This window comes from Artibeus jamaicensis, unplaced genomic scaffold, assembly GCF_021234435.1.
Source record: "Artibeus jamaicensis isolate MK-2021 breed Jamaican fruit bat unplaced genomic scaffold, CSHL_Jam_final scaffold_833, whole genome shotgun sequence".
NCBI lineage: Eukaryota > Metazoa > Chordata > Mammalia > Chiroptera > Phyllostomidae > Artibeus > Artibeus jamaicensis.
This window is the reverse complement of record NW_026522056.1, coordinates 18,562,737-18,577,515: the sequence shown is the minus strand read 5'-3', so window position 1 is coordinate 18,577,515 and position 14,779 is coordinate 18,562,737. Positions and strand designations below refer to the sequence as shown.

The window sequence follows — 14,779 nt, the reverse complement described above, 5'->3', positions numbered from 1 at the left end:
ACCAGATAGTTGGTTCTCACACTAAAGCCAAACTCTGCAGTGAATTTTTAGTCTTACAATGAAAGAAAGGAAAACCCAAGGTTAGCCAAGAAAATAGGAATAGAATGTCCTTATTTTTTTTAATATGACACACCCTTGGGCAAGGAAGAAAATTTTATGGAATAATATTTGCTTGGGAACACAGGTTCTTCCTATTTTCAAATGAGATTTTCTTCTTCTGGAATTAAACCACAAACATGACTCATGTTTAGTCACGGAAGCTCTACACAGTAAAGACGACAAAACACAAGCTACTTAGCATTTCTTTTCCAAAGTAATGCACAGCACACCCAAACTAACAATACACAATTTGTGTGGAAACAGAAAAGGTGAAAACCCAGGGAATTTTCTGATTATACAACTGTCCTTGAAATGGGGAAAAAGATGTTGTGCGCTTTTTTATTACCAATTTAGAAATAGTTTTAAAAGTTGGTTCTTTCAAAAAGTTTTGACTAATTCTTCATTCAGGAGGTTATTACTTTGGCTTTAAACCTCGTGGTTGAGACAGTGTTTACTTTTTTCTTCCTTCCTTTACGAGAGTCCTTTCTTCCTTCTCACGAATTCTTTGAGGTAAGAGGAGCTGGTGGAATCATCTGATGGAGAGGAAGCTATTGTCCGTGGTGGAAAAGACACCACACGTAGAGTTCAAAGGCAGGTTCCAGAACCAGTTCTGCCATTTTCTCTTCATCATCATCATCTCCATGGTCATGACTAGCAACCCTATTTATAAGACATGTGAATGGTAGTCTAACTATCTCAGGTAGGATTTTCTTCTGTCCCTACCTCCTGAAATTGTCTTTATTTAAATAACACAACTGACATTCATTGCTAGGTTAAAATTTTAATCGATTTCCCTTGGAATAAAATTTAAAGTGTAATCCAAGCCAGTAATTTTTTTAAATCTTGTTTATTTTAGTTCTCTACAGCTATGTTTTATATGTTGTGTCTGATTTTATTTATACATAAATCATTTTTATGTTGCTCATACTCTCCTTCACCTTCTCATTGCATCCCAACTTCCCTGAAATAAATTTTACATCCTAAATGATGAAGAAGAAAGTTATCTAAGTAGATATGTCGCAGCTCCTGACAACCAACTTTTAGCTCAAAGTGTTCAGTTGAGGGGTTGGTCCTCAGCAAACATGGAGATGCCATCAAGATGCCTTGGATGGCATCTCAGATGGTTCTTACCATGCAATGGAAAATACACTTACTGCAAGATGAGGCCTTGAGGTGGACAACTCTTTTGTGTTTATTACTGTCCTAGCACCTGACATAATGCCTGGCTCATATTCAGTAAAACTTGTTTAGTGAGTGAAAGAATTACCCAAAAAGATGCATCTTGGCCAGGCCAACCAAGACATGTGGACATTCCAGGCAGGCTAACTAATTGAGCCGAGGACAAAGAAGCTTGCTTTGTTACTAATAAAAAATATGCAGGAAGCTTTTGAATTTAATGCACTTCCATTGCTAAGGCAGTCGGTGTAAAAAAATTCCAAAGAAAAGCATTTCTACTCGTCTGTACTTCTATTCCCTCCTAATTTTTGTGTGTGATTTTCCAAACCAGACGAAATTTTGGGAGCTGTATTGTCATTTCACAGGTTGGTGGCATACATTGTACTGGGCTGTTCATTCTGCACGGTCAGAATTTTGACTATAACTGTGGGAGCTTGTTGCCAAAATGATGACAGTAGTCACTGCTGTCCAGCTTGTTATTTTAATTTCCACTGGCGAGTGCTATCTACTTTCATGACAGTAAGATGAATTTACTTTTTTCCAGCTTGTTTAGGAAGCTGTATCTCGAAACACGAGTTTGTTGGCACTGTGAGTCTGACTTTTTTCCAAAGGTGTTTCAGCCTCAGTTAGAGCTTCCCATGCAAATGCTTATCTAAGTCCCATGTATTCAAATTCTGGCCCTTGGAATCTTTTTCCCTAGACCCAGGGCCCTGGGGAAGCAGAAGTCCCTGGAACTGGCATTGTTGTGTTCCTGGAGCGGAGGCCATGAAGCTGGTGCAAGGCTGACCACTGTTGTCTGGCCTTGGACTGTTGTGCTCTTGGTCCTTGCACCTGCTGACCACAAAGGTCTGCCTTTCCCCACTGTGGAGAGAGGGAGCCAAGGAATTATTAGACCCTGAGTGGATAGACACTGATCAGGTCCCTAAGTAGGGCGGGGCTGAGAGTATGAAGGGGAGTGGCCTCCGGGCGTCTCCCTTGTCTGTTGGTGCCACCCCGGAAGTGGTACTGCTCAGGGCTATGGCCTGGGCCCAGCTAAGCACTTTCTGGCCTTGGGGAGCCATCAGAGGACCTGGCAGAAGCTCCAGAGTTCTCAGCTCACCTCTAGCTACTCAGAAAGGCTGTATGTAATAAGCATGTTGCCACATCTCTCCTATTACTTTTTTATTTTTAGTTCACTTAATCATAACTGCAATTCCTTCGTGTCATAAGGAAGAAAGTAGGTAATCCCCATCTTACTGAAAACCTACCAATTTCCTTTTAAAAACTGTTATTTTAAGAAAATGTTATTAGTCTGATGGAATGACTACATGTCTCCTGAACCTCAGACAAGCAGGTGTGGTCTGTGTAGTGAGGTCCTTGGGGACCGACTCAGGGAGGGTCTGACACCAGAGGGAGGGGAAGGGCGCCTGGTGCCCTGCGGCCGGGGTTCCAGTAAAAGCTCTCTGGGTCCGAGCGGGCTGGGCCGTTGGTCCCGGGAAGGGGATTTTCCTCCACAGTCTCAGTGCCAGGGCCCATGTTAAAGTCTGGTCGTCTTCCCTAAAATGTCTCTGACAAAATGCAGAAGTAACACTCCAGGCCCCGTTATCTTGTCCTGCTTCATGTTCTTTGCCAATCCGGTGACGATGACAGCGCAGGCAGGCAAGGCAGGCAGCACCTCGACCAAGGTGCGAGCTCTGCGGGCGAGGGTCTCACTTGGCATTAGAGGGTGGGAGGGGGGAGTTTTACTCCCTTTAGTCCCACCTTTCCAGATTGGAAATAGGGACAGGGCAAGTGACGAGGCCTAAGGACATGCAGATAAAGCATTTACCCCCCCCCCCCTTGCTATACTTGCTCAGGACTCCTCTTGAAACACCCAAGAAGATGCTTGACTTCCAGGAAATATCCAGTTGCTTTGGCGAAGCCCAGGGACCGGCCCCCTAAGCCATCATCACACTGCAGAAAGGTTGACTGCCTGACATCAGAGCAAAAACTGTGCCGGCGGCAATTCAGCTGCCGTTGCTGCTGCCCCGGCTAACACTTCCATCAGACCTAAAGGTTTATGGGGTCCTTGGTCATGGGTGTTACCTGATTTGGCCCTTACACCAACTCTGTGGGATAATATTTCTGTTCCTTGTCAGTTTTAGAGATCAGCAAACCAAAACGCTCAGTGCAGTGTGACTTCTTGCAGGTCATGAAGTTGGCACGTCAGGGCCAGATTCTGAATGGCTGACATCCAACTAAACTGCCAGATCATTTGAAGGTGCCAGTTGCCACTTTGGGAGTCACTGTCAGGGCTTCAGGGAGAGAGCAAATCATTTTTTACCACTTGTAAAATGGACACATAAGACACAAAAATAAAGCTGTTCTACTGTGTGATAGGAAGTCAGAGCCAGGATGTCACAAGAGCTGGAAGCTCAGAGGGGAGGGTTTCTGGGGGAGGAGGAATGGGGTTGGACCTTGCAGATTGGATGAGATTTGGAAAGGTTGAGGGAAGGAGTATCTGGGGGGCTCAGAGGCGCCCCCTGCACTTTGTGCATGCGGGGGACAGAAGGGCGACCTGGGGACTTCACTGCTGGTGCTTGCATTTAGCGAGCTGTCTTCCAGAGTCAGGCTGTCTTTCATCCCAAACAGGCCGCCAAAGTTTTCCCAGCTGCCAGGATGCGGAACTGCAGGTTGTCGCTTTTTGATGAAAGAACTCGTTTGTCACTGTCTTGCCTCCCATGAAGAGCCTTTGGAAGGGACAGTGCAGAAGGCAGGATGCTGCAGTGGGTCTGTCCCTCCACTCTGATTTCAGGGAATCAGCAGCCCTTCATTCCTTCGAAGTGGCTGTGGGTCTCCTCAGAATAGCCTCCTTGTAACTCGGTTAAGAAAACGTAAACACACAGCCTGGAAGTCTGATGAGCAAAACTTCTGGGGGCCGTTCCCAAAGCCTTACTGACTTGCCTACCCCCCCCCCACCCTTGTATTTTCTGCGACAGGTTTGCGATTCATACCCCACCGAGCTGTACGTTCCCAGACCGGCCACGGCACACATCATAGTGGGGAGTTCCAAATTCCGGAGCAGACGGCGGTTTCCTGCCCTCTCCTACTACTACAAAGATAACCACGTAAGGCACGAGGCATGCTTTTGTTCTGGGCGTTGCTTGTCCGGTGTTATCGCCAGCAGACATTCCTAGCGGCCTTCTGCAGTGTGCGTGTGTGTGAGTTCTCCTTAGAGGCATGCGGATATTGCTATGCGTGGTATGAAACAACCCAGCCTCGCTTGAACCTTCGCTCACGGCAAAGTTGACTTTCCACGTTGACCTGACAATAAAGTGATGGGACAGAGTGGGAAGCTGCCTAAACTTCATCACCCAAGTGAGTGCCGGGGAGGCACTATGCTGGTTCAAACAGGTCCTTTGCAACGCCTAGTTTTGAAAAGCCACCCCACCTCATCCATGGCATCTTCTTCTTCTTTTTTTTTAAATGGCACATTTTTGGAGTATCCTCCACATAAGAAATCTTCATTTTGGGAGAGTGGCTTTATGTTCTTAATATTGTTTATAAATGCTAGAACTAGGTTTGTCTGCCCCTAACTAAGGAACAGTGGCCGAAACAGGATAGAACTTTATTCTTTCGCACGTAAAACTCCAAAGGTGCGGGCAGTCTGGGCCTGGCGTCCGAGTTCTCCACCACTCACCTGTCAGGGACCCAAGCCCCTGGCCCCTGTCTCGTCTGCCACCTTGGGGTTTGACCCTCCTCCTGTGGCGTAAGAGCCAAGTTTAGTCCCAGCTGTCACTTCCACAGGGTGCACTCACAGCTTCTAGGGCACGGTTTCTGGAACTGTCATGTGACACTTCTGCTCTCGTCTATTGGTCAGAACTGCCCAGGACAGGTGAGAAAATACGGTTTTATGGGTAACCGTGTGAACAGCTAAAAACTGGGGTTCCATTTCTGTGGAGGAGGAGAAAACAAATTTGGGAAGACAAGAATGGTTTTTGCCACCCACTTCAGAAGCTATTTGACTTCAGCCAGATGCAGAAGTTTGGTTCTCCAGCTAGACAATGCAGCTCTGGATTCAAAAGTAAGGCTGTGCATAGTTGCAGCAGGCACATGAGTGTGTGCGGCAGGCATGGGAGTGTGCATGGCATGCACGCACCTGTGAGCCAGGAGCAGGGGCGGGTCTGTGTCAGATTCTAAAAAGGGGCTTCCCAGTGGCCTCCAGCTCTGCCAGAGGCCGTGGCACCCTTCTGCGCTGCTCTCTAAAGGCAAATATTCACTTCAGCCTTGTAAGTGCTGTTGCTGGAAAGGCTATAAATTGTCTTATTTTTAGTTATTCTCACGGCTCTGAAATGGGCTCTAAAGGAGACAAGCATTTTATTAATGTGTGTATTATTTGACTCCAACTATATGTCATCCTACCCAGACCAGGAGCAATGGTGAAAGGCAAAAGAAGGTGTCAATCTCCTTAAACACACAAACAAACAGCGGATGGAATGAATAAGGAATTTCGTGATGTTGTACTTGAAATTAGGGTGCCCAAGGCATCCCCCTTCTCGTAGCATCTACTGATAAAGAAGTAAGAGAGGGGCACCCTTCGTTCCTCTGTTGGGAAGAGGTAGGGATGTGCTGGGTATTTAGAGTGAGCGTAGTGCCTCTCCTGCTTCGGGTTTTTTTTTTTTTTCTGTTTTGGTATTCTTGAGAAAGGGTTTCCTGTTTTCCTCCGTGAGGATCACGAAGAGCGAGTGCGTTACATCTCAGAACGGGATGAGAAGCCAAGCTCGGCAGTGCGCCCCAGAGCCCAGCTTCTTTGCCTCGCACCTCAGACCCTCATCACTTCACTGAAGCCCCCATGTGCTAGTCTTCGATAGTCTTCATTTGATGTCCAGGCCTGAAAATGATCTCCTGCAGCCATCTGTTCGCCTTTAAAACAGTTGAATTCCTATCTTGCACACATTGAAGGCAGATGGTACTTTTAAGTTTCAACTCTTCTTACGAGGTGTAAAGCAGAGATGTGTGTCTAAGCATTGCTAAATGGCTTGGGTACCCAGGCAAACACGTAATGTGCACACACGCCCCCCTCCCAATGCTGACCCCCCTAGAGATGAGGAGCCACGTGCGGGGACCTGCTTTCCATCCGTGGGACGTAGCTTGCCTCTTGTGTCCCAACCCGCTTTGGTCCTTACCCTCCGGTCACCTTTCTCCTGGCTCAACCTGGCTGTCCTCTCATCCAGGTTCAGGCCTTCGGGTCTCGTTCCCCTTGACATGGGCAGTTGGGCTTTTGCTGCCAACAATTCCAAGAATTAAACAAGCCTGGAGCAAATCTGCTGGCTGGCGCTTCGCTTCCTTCTCACCCACCCCTGCCCTGCGCCCCTGCATCCGGCCCCTGGCTGCAGCTGGGAGTTCCTGGAGCCACCCCGGCTGTCTCCCCTCCCTGTTACAGAGTGGTACCGGCACCCGCAGACAGCTGCCCAGCTACAGCTACGTGTCCAGCCGTTCTGTGCTGCTTCGTCCTGCACCAAGACAGCCGAGGGATGGGATGGTCTAGTCTGTGAGCAGCTTCCCCACCTTCTCCAATGTACAGTGCCAAAGCTCGCCTCTGTATGCAGAAACTGAAACCCTACCTGACGTGCCCTGATCGAGCTTTAGGGACAGTTAAGCTGTGCTTGGACTCAGAGCTGGGATACCTTTTCCTGGAGAGAGCCCCGCAGCGCAGGCGCCCTGAGCAGGTTCTGCCAAATTTCAGCAAGAGCTTCCCCTGCTGAGCCCGTCCCCAGCGAGCGAGCTGTCTTCCTCCTGCTCCTAGTCGGTGGTCACCACCTCCACCCTCGTGCACTCACGGGCTCAGTGTAGACTCTTTGACTCCTTCCTATATTGATTGTACTTGGTGATTTGAGTGCAATTTAAACATTAAAATAAAATCTAAATCCATAAAAGGTGCTTTGCCCCAAAGTATATATGTTTTTAGCTGTGAGGTTGTATCCGTACTTGCCTATTGATAACCAGGGCAAACGTTTATGGTACTGAGTTTATTGTCTGACCACACCAGGTACTTGTCGAATTGCAGAATAGAGAAGAGCAGGCAGCGGGTGGAGTCGGAGGAGCCCCTGCTTCTCACACCCTCCGGTCGCCGAGGCTGTGCCTGCCACCCCTCAGCGCCAATGAGAAGTCCCTCACTTAGAGTCAGGACTGGTTTGGGGTATTTGTGACGTTTGCAAATGGATGGCCTAGTGAAAAATGATGGAAAGCACTTAAAAATGCTTTGTACTCACCTTGCCCTTAGTAGTATGCTATACATTTTCGGGACAGAACTGTTTATTTCACGTTTCTTCCCTCAGCAGGAACATGAATGGACACTGGTGGAAAGGAAAGTAGGTTATTTAAATGGCTTTAAATATCCTGATGTGTGTCCCATCCAAAGATTCCGATTCCTTATACAGAAACCCTTTGCACTGCCTGCCCGAGTAGAGGGCACAGACGCACCAAGGGGGCTCCCCGGTTGTGCGTCCAGCCTAGCGGGTCCCGCAGGGTCCGGTGGCGCAGTCATCTGACGCCACTGTGTCGCCACGGCCTCTCCCCGCAGGCCTCCATCTGCCGGAGCAGCCAGCCCCTGTCCGGCTTCAGTGCCCGGTGCCTGGAAGACGAGCAGATGCTCCAGGCCATCAGGAAAGCCAACCCAGGGAGTGACTTCATTTACGTCGTCGACACCCGGCCTAAAGTAAGTGTCCCCGTTCTGACGCGGGCCATTGCAGCTTCAAGTCAGGAGTCTGGACCGGGCGAGGGCGAGAGCGCTAGGACTGCCACCAGCGCTCAGGTTGCTCAGGTTGCTCAGGTTGCTACGTCTGTGGAGGGGCTCTGGCCCTTTGCACGGGCAGCGCCTGGCTGCTTTGCAGGCTGGGGGCGAGGGGGTGGGGGTGGGCGTGGGGTGGGGCTGTTGCCTGGGTGACCGGAGCTCCAGGTGCTTCTGGTGTTCCCCAGCTCCTAGCTCAGCGACCTGGGGACACAGTGCACAACATCATGTGTGTGCCATTTAACTTTGGAGACGACTCTCCTGAATATACCACATTACTTTTGGGTGTGTTTCTAAAGTGACCTTTTCTCCGGCGATAGGAAATTCACTGCCCACCTCCTGCGTTCGGCTACGCAATTTCAAATTCAACTTGCAAATGATCTTGTATCTATGAAAGATTTACAAAATATAATGGTAGATTAGCAAAAGCCACAAGATAGTATGTGTACTATTGTGTTTCTGTAAAAAGGGAACAAAGACGAAGCTACAGATACGTAAGAATTTCTATTGAAGTAGAAAAACACTCAGAAGGATAAAAACCTGTTAAAATATCATAGAGAAAGGAGGATTTGGGGAGACAGGGACCTTTCCATTTGTCTCTTGTTTGAGAATATTATTTTATAATTATGCAGGTATTCATATTTCAATGTTATCACTTAATAAAACAACAAACAGGAAATAATAGATCTAGTCCTCAAGGCGTGAGCCAAAGCCACCCACACTAACCTCCCACTCAGCTTTATGTGTTAACCCCAGTCAGCGTTGGGCCCAAGATAATCACTCCTTAGACCTGTGATTTTTAAGCCGATCGATAATGGAGTCCTCAGAGGGATCTGCGGTGAACATGTGGAAATGAAAGTCACATACGAGTACGTGGAATGAATATACAGATCGAAATGGCCTTTAATCCACATGTTGGGTGTTGCGATTTCTTGCCCACAATGAAAATACACCTGGACCTGTGACCGGTGAGAGAGAGACCCATGTAGCTGCATCTCCCCAGATGGTGTGGAGTGGCGTCCACTGTGTGCTGTTGAGCAACAAGAGTGCGAACACATGTGATGTAATCCCATCTATGTAATAGTTATATGAGAAAAACTATGCATTTAAAAAATTGAGGGCATACATACCAAACTTGGAATAGTGGCTTTTCCCATGGGATGAAGGAGGGATTGGAAGAAACCTTTACTGTATGAGCTGCAGTTTGAACAAGTTGTCATAAAAAGGTTAAAAGAGCACAAGGCCTTCAATGGTAAATGTAGTTACCGTGACTCAGCAATTCCACTCCTGACTCAAGAGAAACGAAAATCTACGCCCACCCAGGAACGTGTACAGGAATGTGCAATCGTGATCAACGACGGCCCCAAAGCAGAATCGATCGAACATTTGCCAACCGTGAATGGATTTGTGGAAGGTGGTGTAGCCATTCAATGGAATGTTATGTGGCCATGAAAAAGGAAGATGTACTGAAACAAGCTACGGAGTGGACGAGCCTTGAAAATGCTGTCCCAAGTGAAAGAAGGCCATCGCGGGGAACACATAGTGTGTGATTCCATTTCTATGATGCATTCGGAACAGACAAATCTAGGGTGACAGAAGACAGATTGGTGGTTGTCCAGGGCTGAGAGGAGCACAGGACAAAACTGAGGGTGATGCTCAGGGGTAGAGTGCTTCCTCTGGGGTGATTAAAATGTTCTAACAGTAGACCTTGCTGATGGTCGCATAGTTCCATGAATATGCCAGACACCACTGAGTTGTACCCTAAATGGATGAGTTGTCTGTGGTGTGAATTACATGTCAATGAAGCTATGAAAGAACATAAGGGTGTAAGGCATATTAGAACCGGATAGAGGAATTATGACCAACAGCCCACCATTTAAAAGTATACACTGATGTTAAGAATAGGTAATTACAGACCGAGTCTGTACTCGTGGGCAATACAAGAAATTATGAGAACTGGACCATGTCTACTGTGTAGACACTCAGACCCTGGCCCTGGCGATTCTCATGGCTTCCTTGAGTCTCATATCATCAAGTGTTGTGATTCATGGTCTGGATCTCTGAATTTGGTGTTTTCCTCGTGTAAATCGGTGCGTCACAAATACCCTGGGCCTCAGAACAGTTCCCTCTGCTTCCGGTGGGAGTGCGACTGTGGGGCAGGTGTGGGTGGAGCCGTGAGGATGATCGGGGATAAAACAGGCGTTGCCCTGGCTGGTGTAGCTCAGTGGATTGAGTGCAGGCCTGTGAACCAAAGGGTCGCGGTTCTATTCCCAGTCAGGGCACATACCTGGGTTGCAGGCCGGTTCCCAGCAAAGGATGCACGAGACGCAACCATATATTGATGTTTCTCTCCCTCTCTCCTTCCCTTCCCCTCTAAAGATAAATGAATAAAATCTTTAAAAAAATAAAAAATAAACAAAAAGACCACGTTCCAGCAGGTTGCATGGAAAGCGCTCCTCCTTTCCAGACAGGCTCTCAAAGCACGACATGTAGGTACGAGCTTCCGACAGAATGAAGCGGGTTCTCTCCTCGAAGGTCTTCACCCCGAGAGTCCAGAGCCTCTGAATTTTTCTGTTCTCCTTCAGTGCGTGCTTTTCTTTCTGGCTCGTTGTGCTCTCACTGCTTCCCTCTCATCTTGACCATTTTCCCTCCTCTTCATTGTATTTTTTGTGAAGGTCAAGTGCAGCTGTTCTGAGAGACCTCACTGATGCCTGCTTCTTAGACACCTATACTGAAGACAAGATAAGGGGAGAAAAGGAAGGAAAGGCAGGGGTTTCACTGAGCTGGGATGCCCTCCTCCTCCTGTTTTCCTGGATTTAAATCGAGGCACACAGACTTGCCTACTAATTTAAGGGCTGGCGAGGCAAGTGTGTACTATGTTTATGTAAACCTTCTGGGAAATGCGGCAGCTGTCGAGCCGGGCCTGGGCCAGATTTAAAATAAATTAATCCGAAGGATAAGATGGGAAGGGTATATTTAGCACTAAGTGTGTTTACTCTCAGCGATAAGAAGTTGCGTGCTAATCCATGAAAGGAAATTGGTATCGTGTACAAGTCTGCCCTCGCTTCATGTTTGCCCGTAACACACAGGCACACTTCACGTGAGCTGGAAACTGTTTGCCGAGAGCTGCCATACGTTGAAAGATCCTGCCTGCTGATCTTTGCTCCGGAGTGTGCTCGGCTTCCCCGGTAGCCCGGAGACTGAGTCCCTATTTGTGACCGGTGGTGAGCAGTGGCCAAGGGGATACTGCCCAGGTCTGCTCACCATTTTTATTAAAAAGAGAAAGGGTTAGGAGACAACCGGAGGCCATTCTTGTCCTCTAAGCAAGGCTCACTCCAGGGACTTCCTGCCTTGTTCAGATGAAAGCCTTCTGAACTGCTTGTTGACATTAAAATCTTGGGGGAGGGGTGGGCAAAGGCGGGGGAGGGGGGGCTGAACAGGTATCAAATATCCATTCAACCAAGCCAACCCTTGAGGTAATATATCACTGGAGGATTTGGTGCATTAGGAAAATATGAAGCAGTGTTGATGCCATGGATGTGAATTGTAAAATGAGAGAGAATCGTTTTATCTCAACTTTGATTGTGACTTCATCATTAATTTGTTCTGAGATCTGCTGAGATTGTAAAAATGCCAGGCACCTTCTCATTTAATTCGTATCATGCTCTTGCAAATCAGGAGTTGCTCTTGTGGATAAAGGGGTAGATTTAGGAGGGTTTAATAATTCACCCAAGGTCACACCGTTCAAGGTAGAACCCGGGTTCCGATCCAGGCTCTGCTGACGTCAAAGCCGGGCTCCTTGTGTTTGAACATGGTGCTGTCTATTGACAGAATCCTCCCAGGAAGCCTTGTGTCCACTGTCAGGCTCTGAGCACATACCCAGTGAAGCTGGAGACTCAGAGCTAAAGAACTAGACAGAAGCTCATCCCAACTCCGGCCAAGGCCAGAGAACAGGGGCCCTGAGCTGTGTTCTGACGCCAGCGCCTTGGGGGGGAGTGTGGAGCTGTAAGGAGAAGGGGTGAGGAAAGGTGGGCTCCTGCCTCAGCTAATAGCCTGTGGCCTTTGCCCCTTCAAAGACAGCTCTGTGGTTATCGCTTCTCATTTCACTGTCTAAGCGATATTTCAGTTGTGTAATAGGACGTTGCATGGGAAGGTTTCTCGTTTCTCTGGAATCAATAATGAGGTGGTTTTTATCCCCTGATCATGTGAGGGGGCGTCTAGGAGAATCTGTTGTAAAGCTTGGGGTGCCCAAAGAGGAGAAGCTAGGATCCCATTGGGGTGTGCAGCATGGTCGCTGATGGCCGCCACAGCAGTGAGCAAGGGGAAGGAATTGGAGAGAGACATCAGCAAAACACTCAGCTCTCCTTGTCGTTGGCAGGACAAGGGTGGAAGGATTTCCTGGGGTCAGGTGGACCCCGAGGAAGGAAGTTGGGCACGGGCCGTTTTGCCGGTAACCCTCGCAGGAGGGCTTGCCCAGGGAAAGCTTACTGTGTACAACCCACAGTACACGTGACTGTGGGCTGTATGCAGGGGAGGGAAGCTGAAGGGGCCGGAAGGGGCCCGAGTCAGCGTGGATCCCCAAGTCACTGAACTGTGGTGTACCTCCTACCCCCGAGAGCCCTCAGAGGTTTGGCATTTGGACTCTAATGCCAGGGAGGGCAGGGACGGCCAGGCAGTGTTAACCAGAAACGCAGCCACTGCCAATGGAGAGAGAATTGCAGTCTTGTCCAGCTTTGTAAAGACAGACTTACCTCTTCTCTCATCACTCCTCTGTTACGCCCCCTTTTCCAGGACAGAGAGCCTAGAAGGAAGAAAAAAAGGAGGGACCCCTCACCAGTCCAAATAGCCTGTAATGAGGGAAAGATAATTTTGCAGCCTACGTGGGAGAGGAATTTCAAATCGAACCAGATCGGGATTTCCTACCTGCGTCAAATTCGAAAGCTATTCATTCTGCTTAAGGTGTCCTTAGGGGGCAGGAATGGAAGCTTTTGACCAGCATGGGTATGGACAGTAGTTGCAAGAAATAAAATCATCTTATGCTTTCACGCTTACATTATAATTTAAGGTTCATCCTTTTAGCCATTGTGGAGGGAGGGAGGGAAAAGGACCGTCATCTGACACCCTGTGCTAGGATGTGGCCCGGTCCTCCTCCTCCTGCCAAGGGCAACTTCAGTCTCATTTCCCAGCCACATAAAACCAGGTCCTGTTATTACTCAGGTAGAGAATGTCCTCTGCTGAAATTTGAGACTCCAAGACTAAGAGAGTGCCCAGGCTGACCTTTAGCTCGATATCAAGAGGATTGTTGACTAAGTGTTTATGGTTTTGATATGTATGATTGGTTTAGGGTTAGGGGAAGAACCCGAGTCTATTTCTTACATTTTTAGACGGTTCACCTCTCCACGTCATTCCATTATTCAGCTATTTATTTGGGGCTTAGCCAGTCAATAAAACTTCACGGAACGCCTGGCCTGGGCCAGGTCAAGGATGTAAACAAGGCTGACAAGCTCCCGGGGCAGCTTGCATCCTTGACCCCATCCCGGAGGGTCTTCAGTCTCATGGACATTAACTCCCCTAGAATCCGTCAGTAGCTCTCCAAGGCGACCGATAAAAAGTCTAAACGTCCGAGCAGGCCTGTTCGTGGAGCTCTCTGAATATTTCCCAGCGGCTTCCCTTGCTGCCGCTGCCATACCTTTACCTCCCGCCCACTGTCACTGGTTGGGTCAGGGCTACCCACCTGCTCCTTCGACTTGACCCCCACCTTCTCCCGTCCCCACTGTTTGAACTGGAATTCCCTTCCCTTTCTCCCCATCCATCCAGACCATTACAGTCCGTCTCACGTCCTCCTCCTTTCAGGAAACATCTCCCCGCCCCCGCCTGGCACACAGTAGGTATTCACTAAGTTTTGTTGAGGAATGAGGAGGGGTTTTTTGTTTCACTTATGAGTTTTTCTAAACCCAAAGGTGCTGAGATTATCAAACAGCAGAGTGATCTTCGGGTGGAAACAGGGCGTTTTCTTCCAGTCCCACTTTTCATTGGTCTGTTGTGTTTCTTAAGCATAAATTGAAACTATATGTAGTTATATTTCTTGTTTTATCTATTTGGGGATTTTTAGGAGTTGAAGTCAGTAGCTTTTCCTTTGGTTCTTTTTTTTTTTTTTTTTTTAAATTTTATTTAGTTATTTTTCAAGTACAGTTTTTTGTCTATTTTTCCCATCCCAGCCTCCCCTGCCCCTTGCTCCCCACCTCCCTCCCATTTCCTCCCCCCCTTAGTTCTCGTCCCTGTGTCCTTCCTATTTGTTCCTCCAAATCCCTCCCCCTTTTTCCCCTTGACTTCCCTTCCTTCTCCCCTCTGGTCACTATCCCCTTGTTCTCTATTTCAGTGTCTTTGTTTTTTGGGTTTTTTTTTTTCTGCTTACTTGTTTGTTTTGTTGTTTAGCTTCCTGTTAAAGGTGAGATCATATGGTATTTGTCTTTCAGCACCTGGCCTATTTCACTCAGCATAATGCTTTCCAGTTCCATCCATGTTGTTGCAAAGGGTAGTAGCTCCTTCTTTCTCTCTGCAGCATAGAATTCCATTGTGTATATGTACCACAATTTTTTGATCCATTCATTTACTGATGGGCACCTAGGTTGCTTCCAACTCTTGGCTATTGTAAATTGTGCTGCTATGAACATTGTGGTGCATAGGTTCTTTGATATTGATGTTTTAGGATTCTTAGGATATAATCCTAGCAGTGGAATTGCTGGGTCAAAAGGC

At 47.9% G+C, this 14,779-nt stretch overlaps 1 protein-coding gene across 1 annotated transcript in view; it reads left to right on the top strand.

The window, feature by feature from the left end:
• The window catches only part of MTMR7 (myotubularin related protein 7), a 70,335-nt gene that overhangs the window by 33,745 nt on the left and 21,811 nt on the right, over positions 1-14,779 (top strand). The window contains exons 5-6 of the mRNA XM_037128872.2: positions 4,233-4,361; positions 7,817-7,951. Of these exons, the coding sequence (XP_036984767.2) occupies positions 4,233-4,361; positions 7,817-7,951 (264 nt within the window). The remainder of the gene's footprint in view (positions 1-4,232; positions 4,362-7,816; positions 7,952-14,779) is intronic.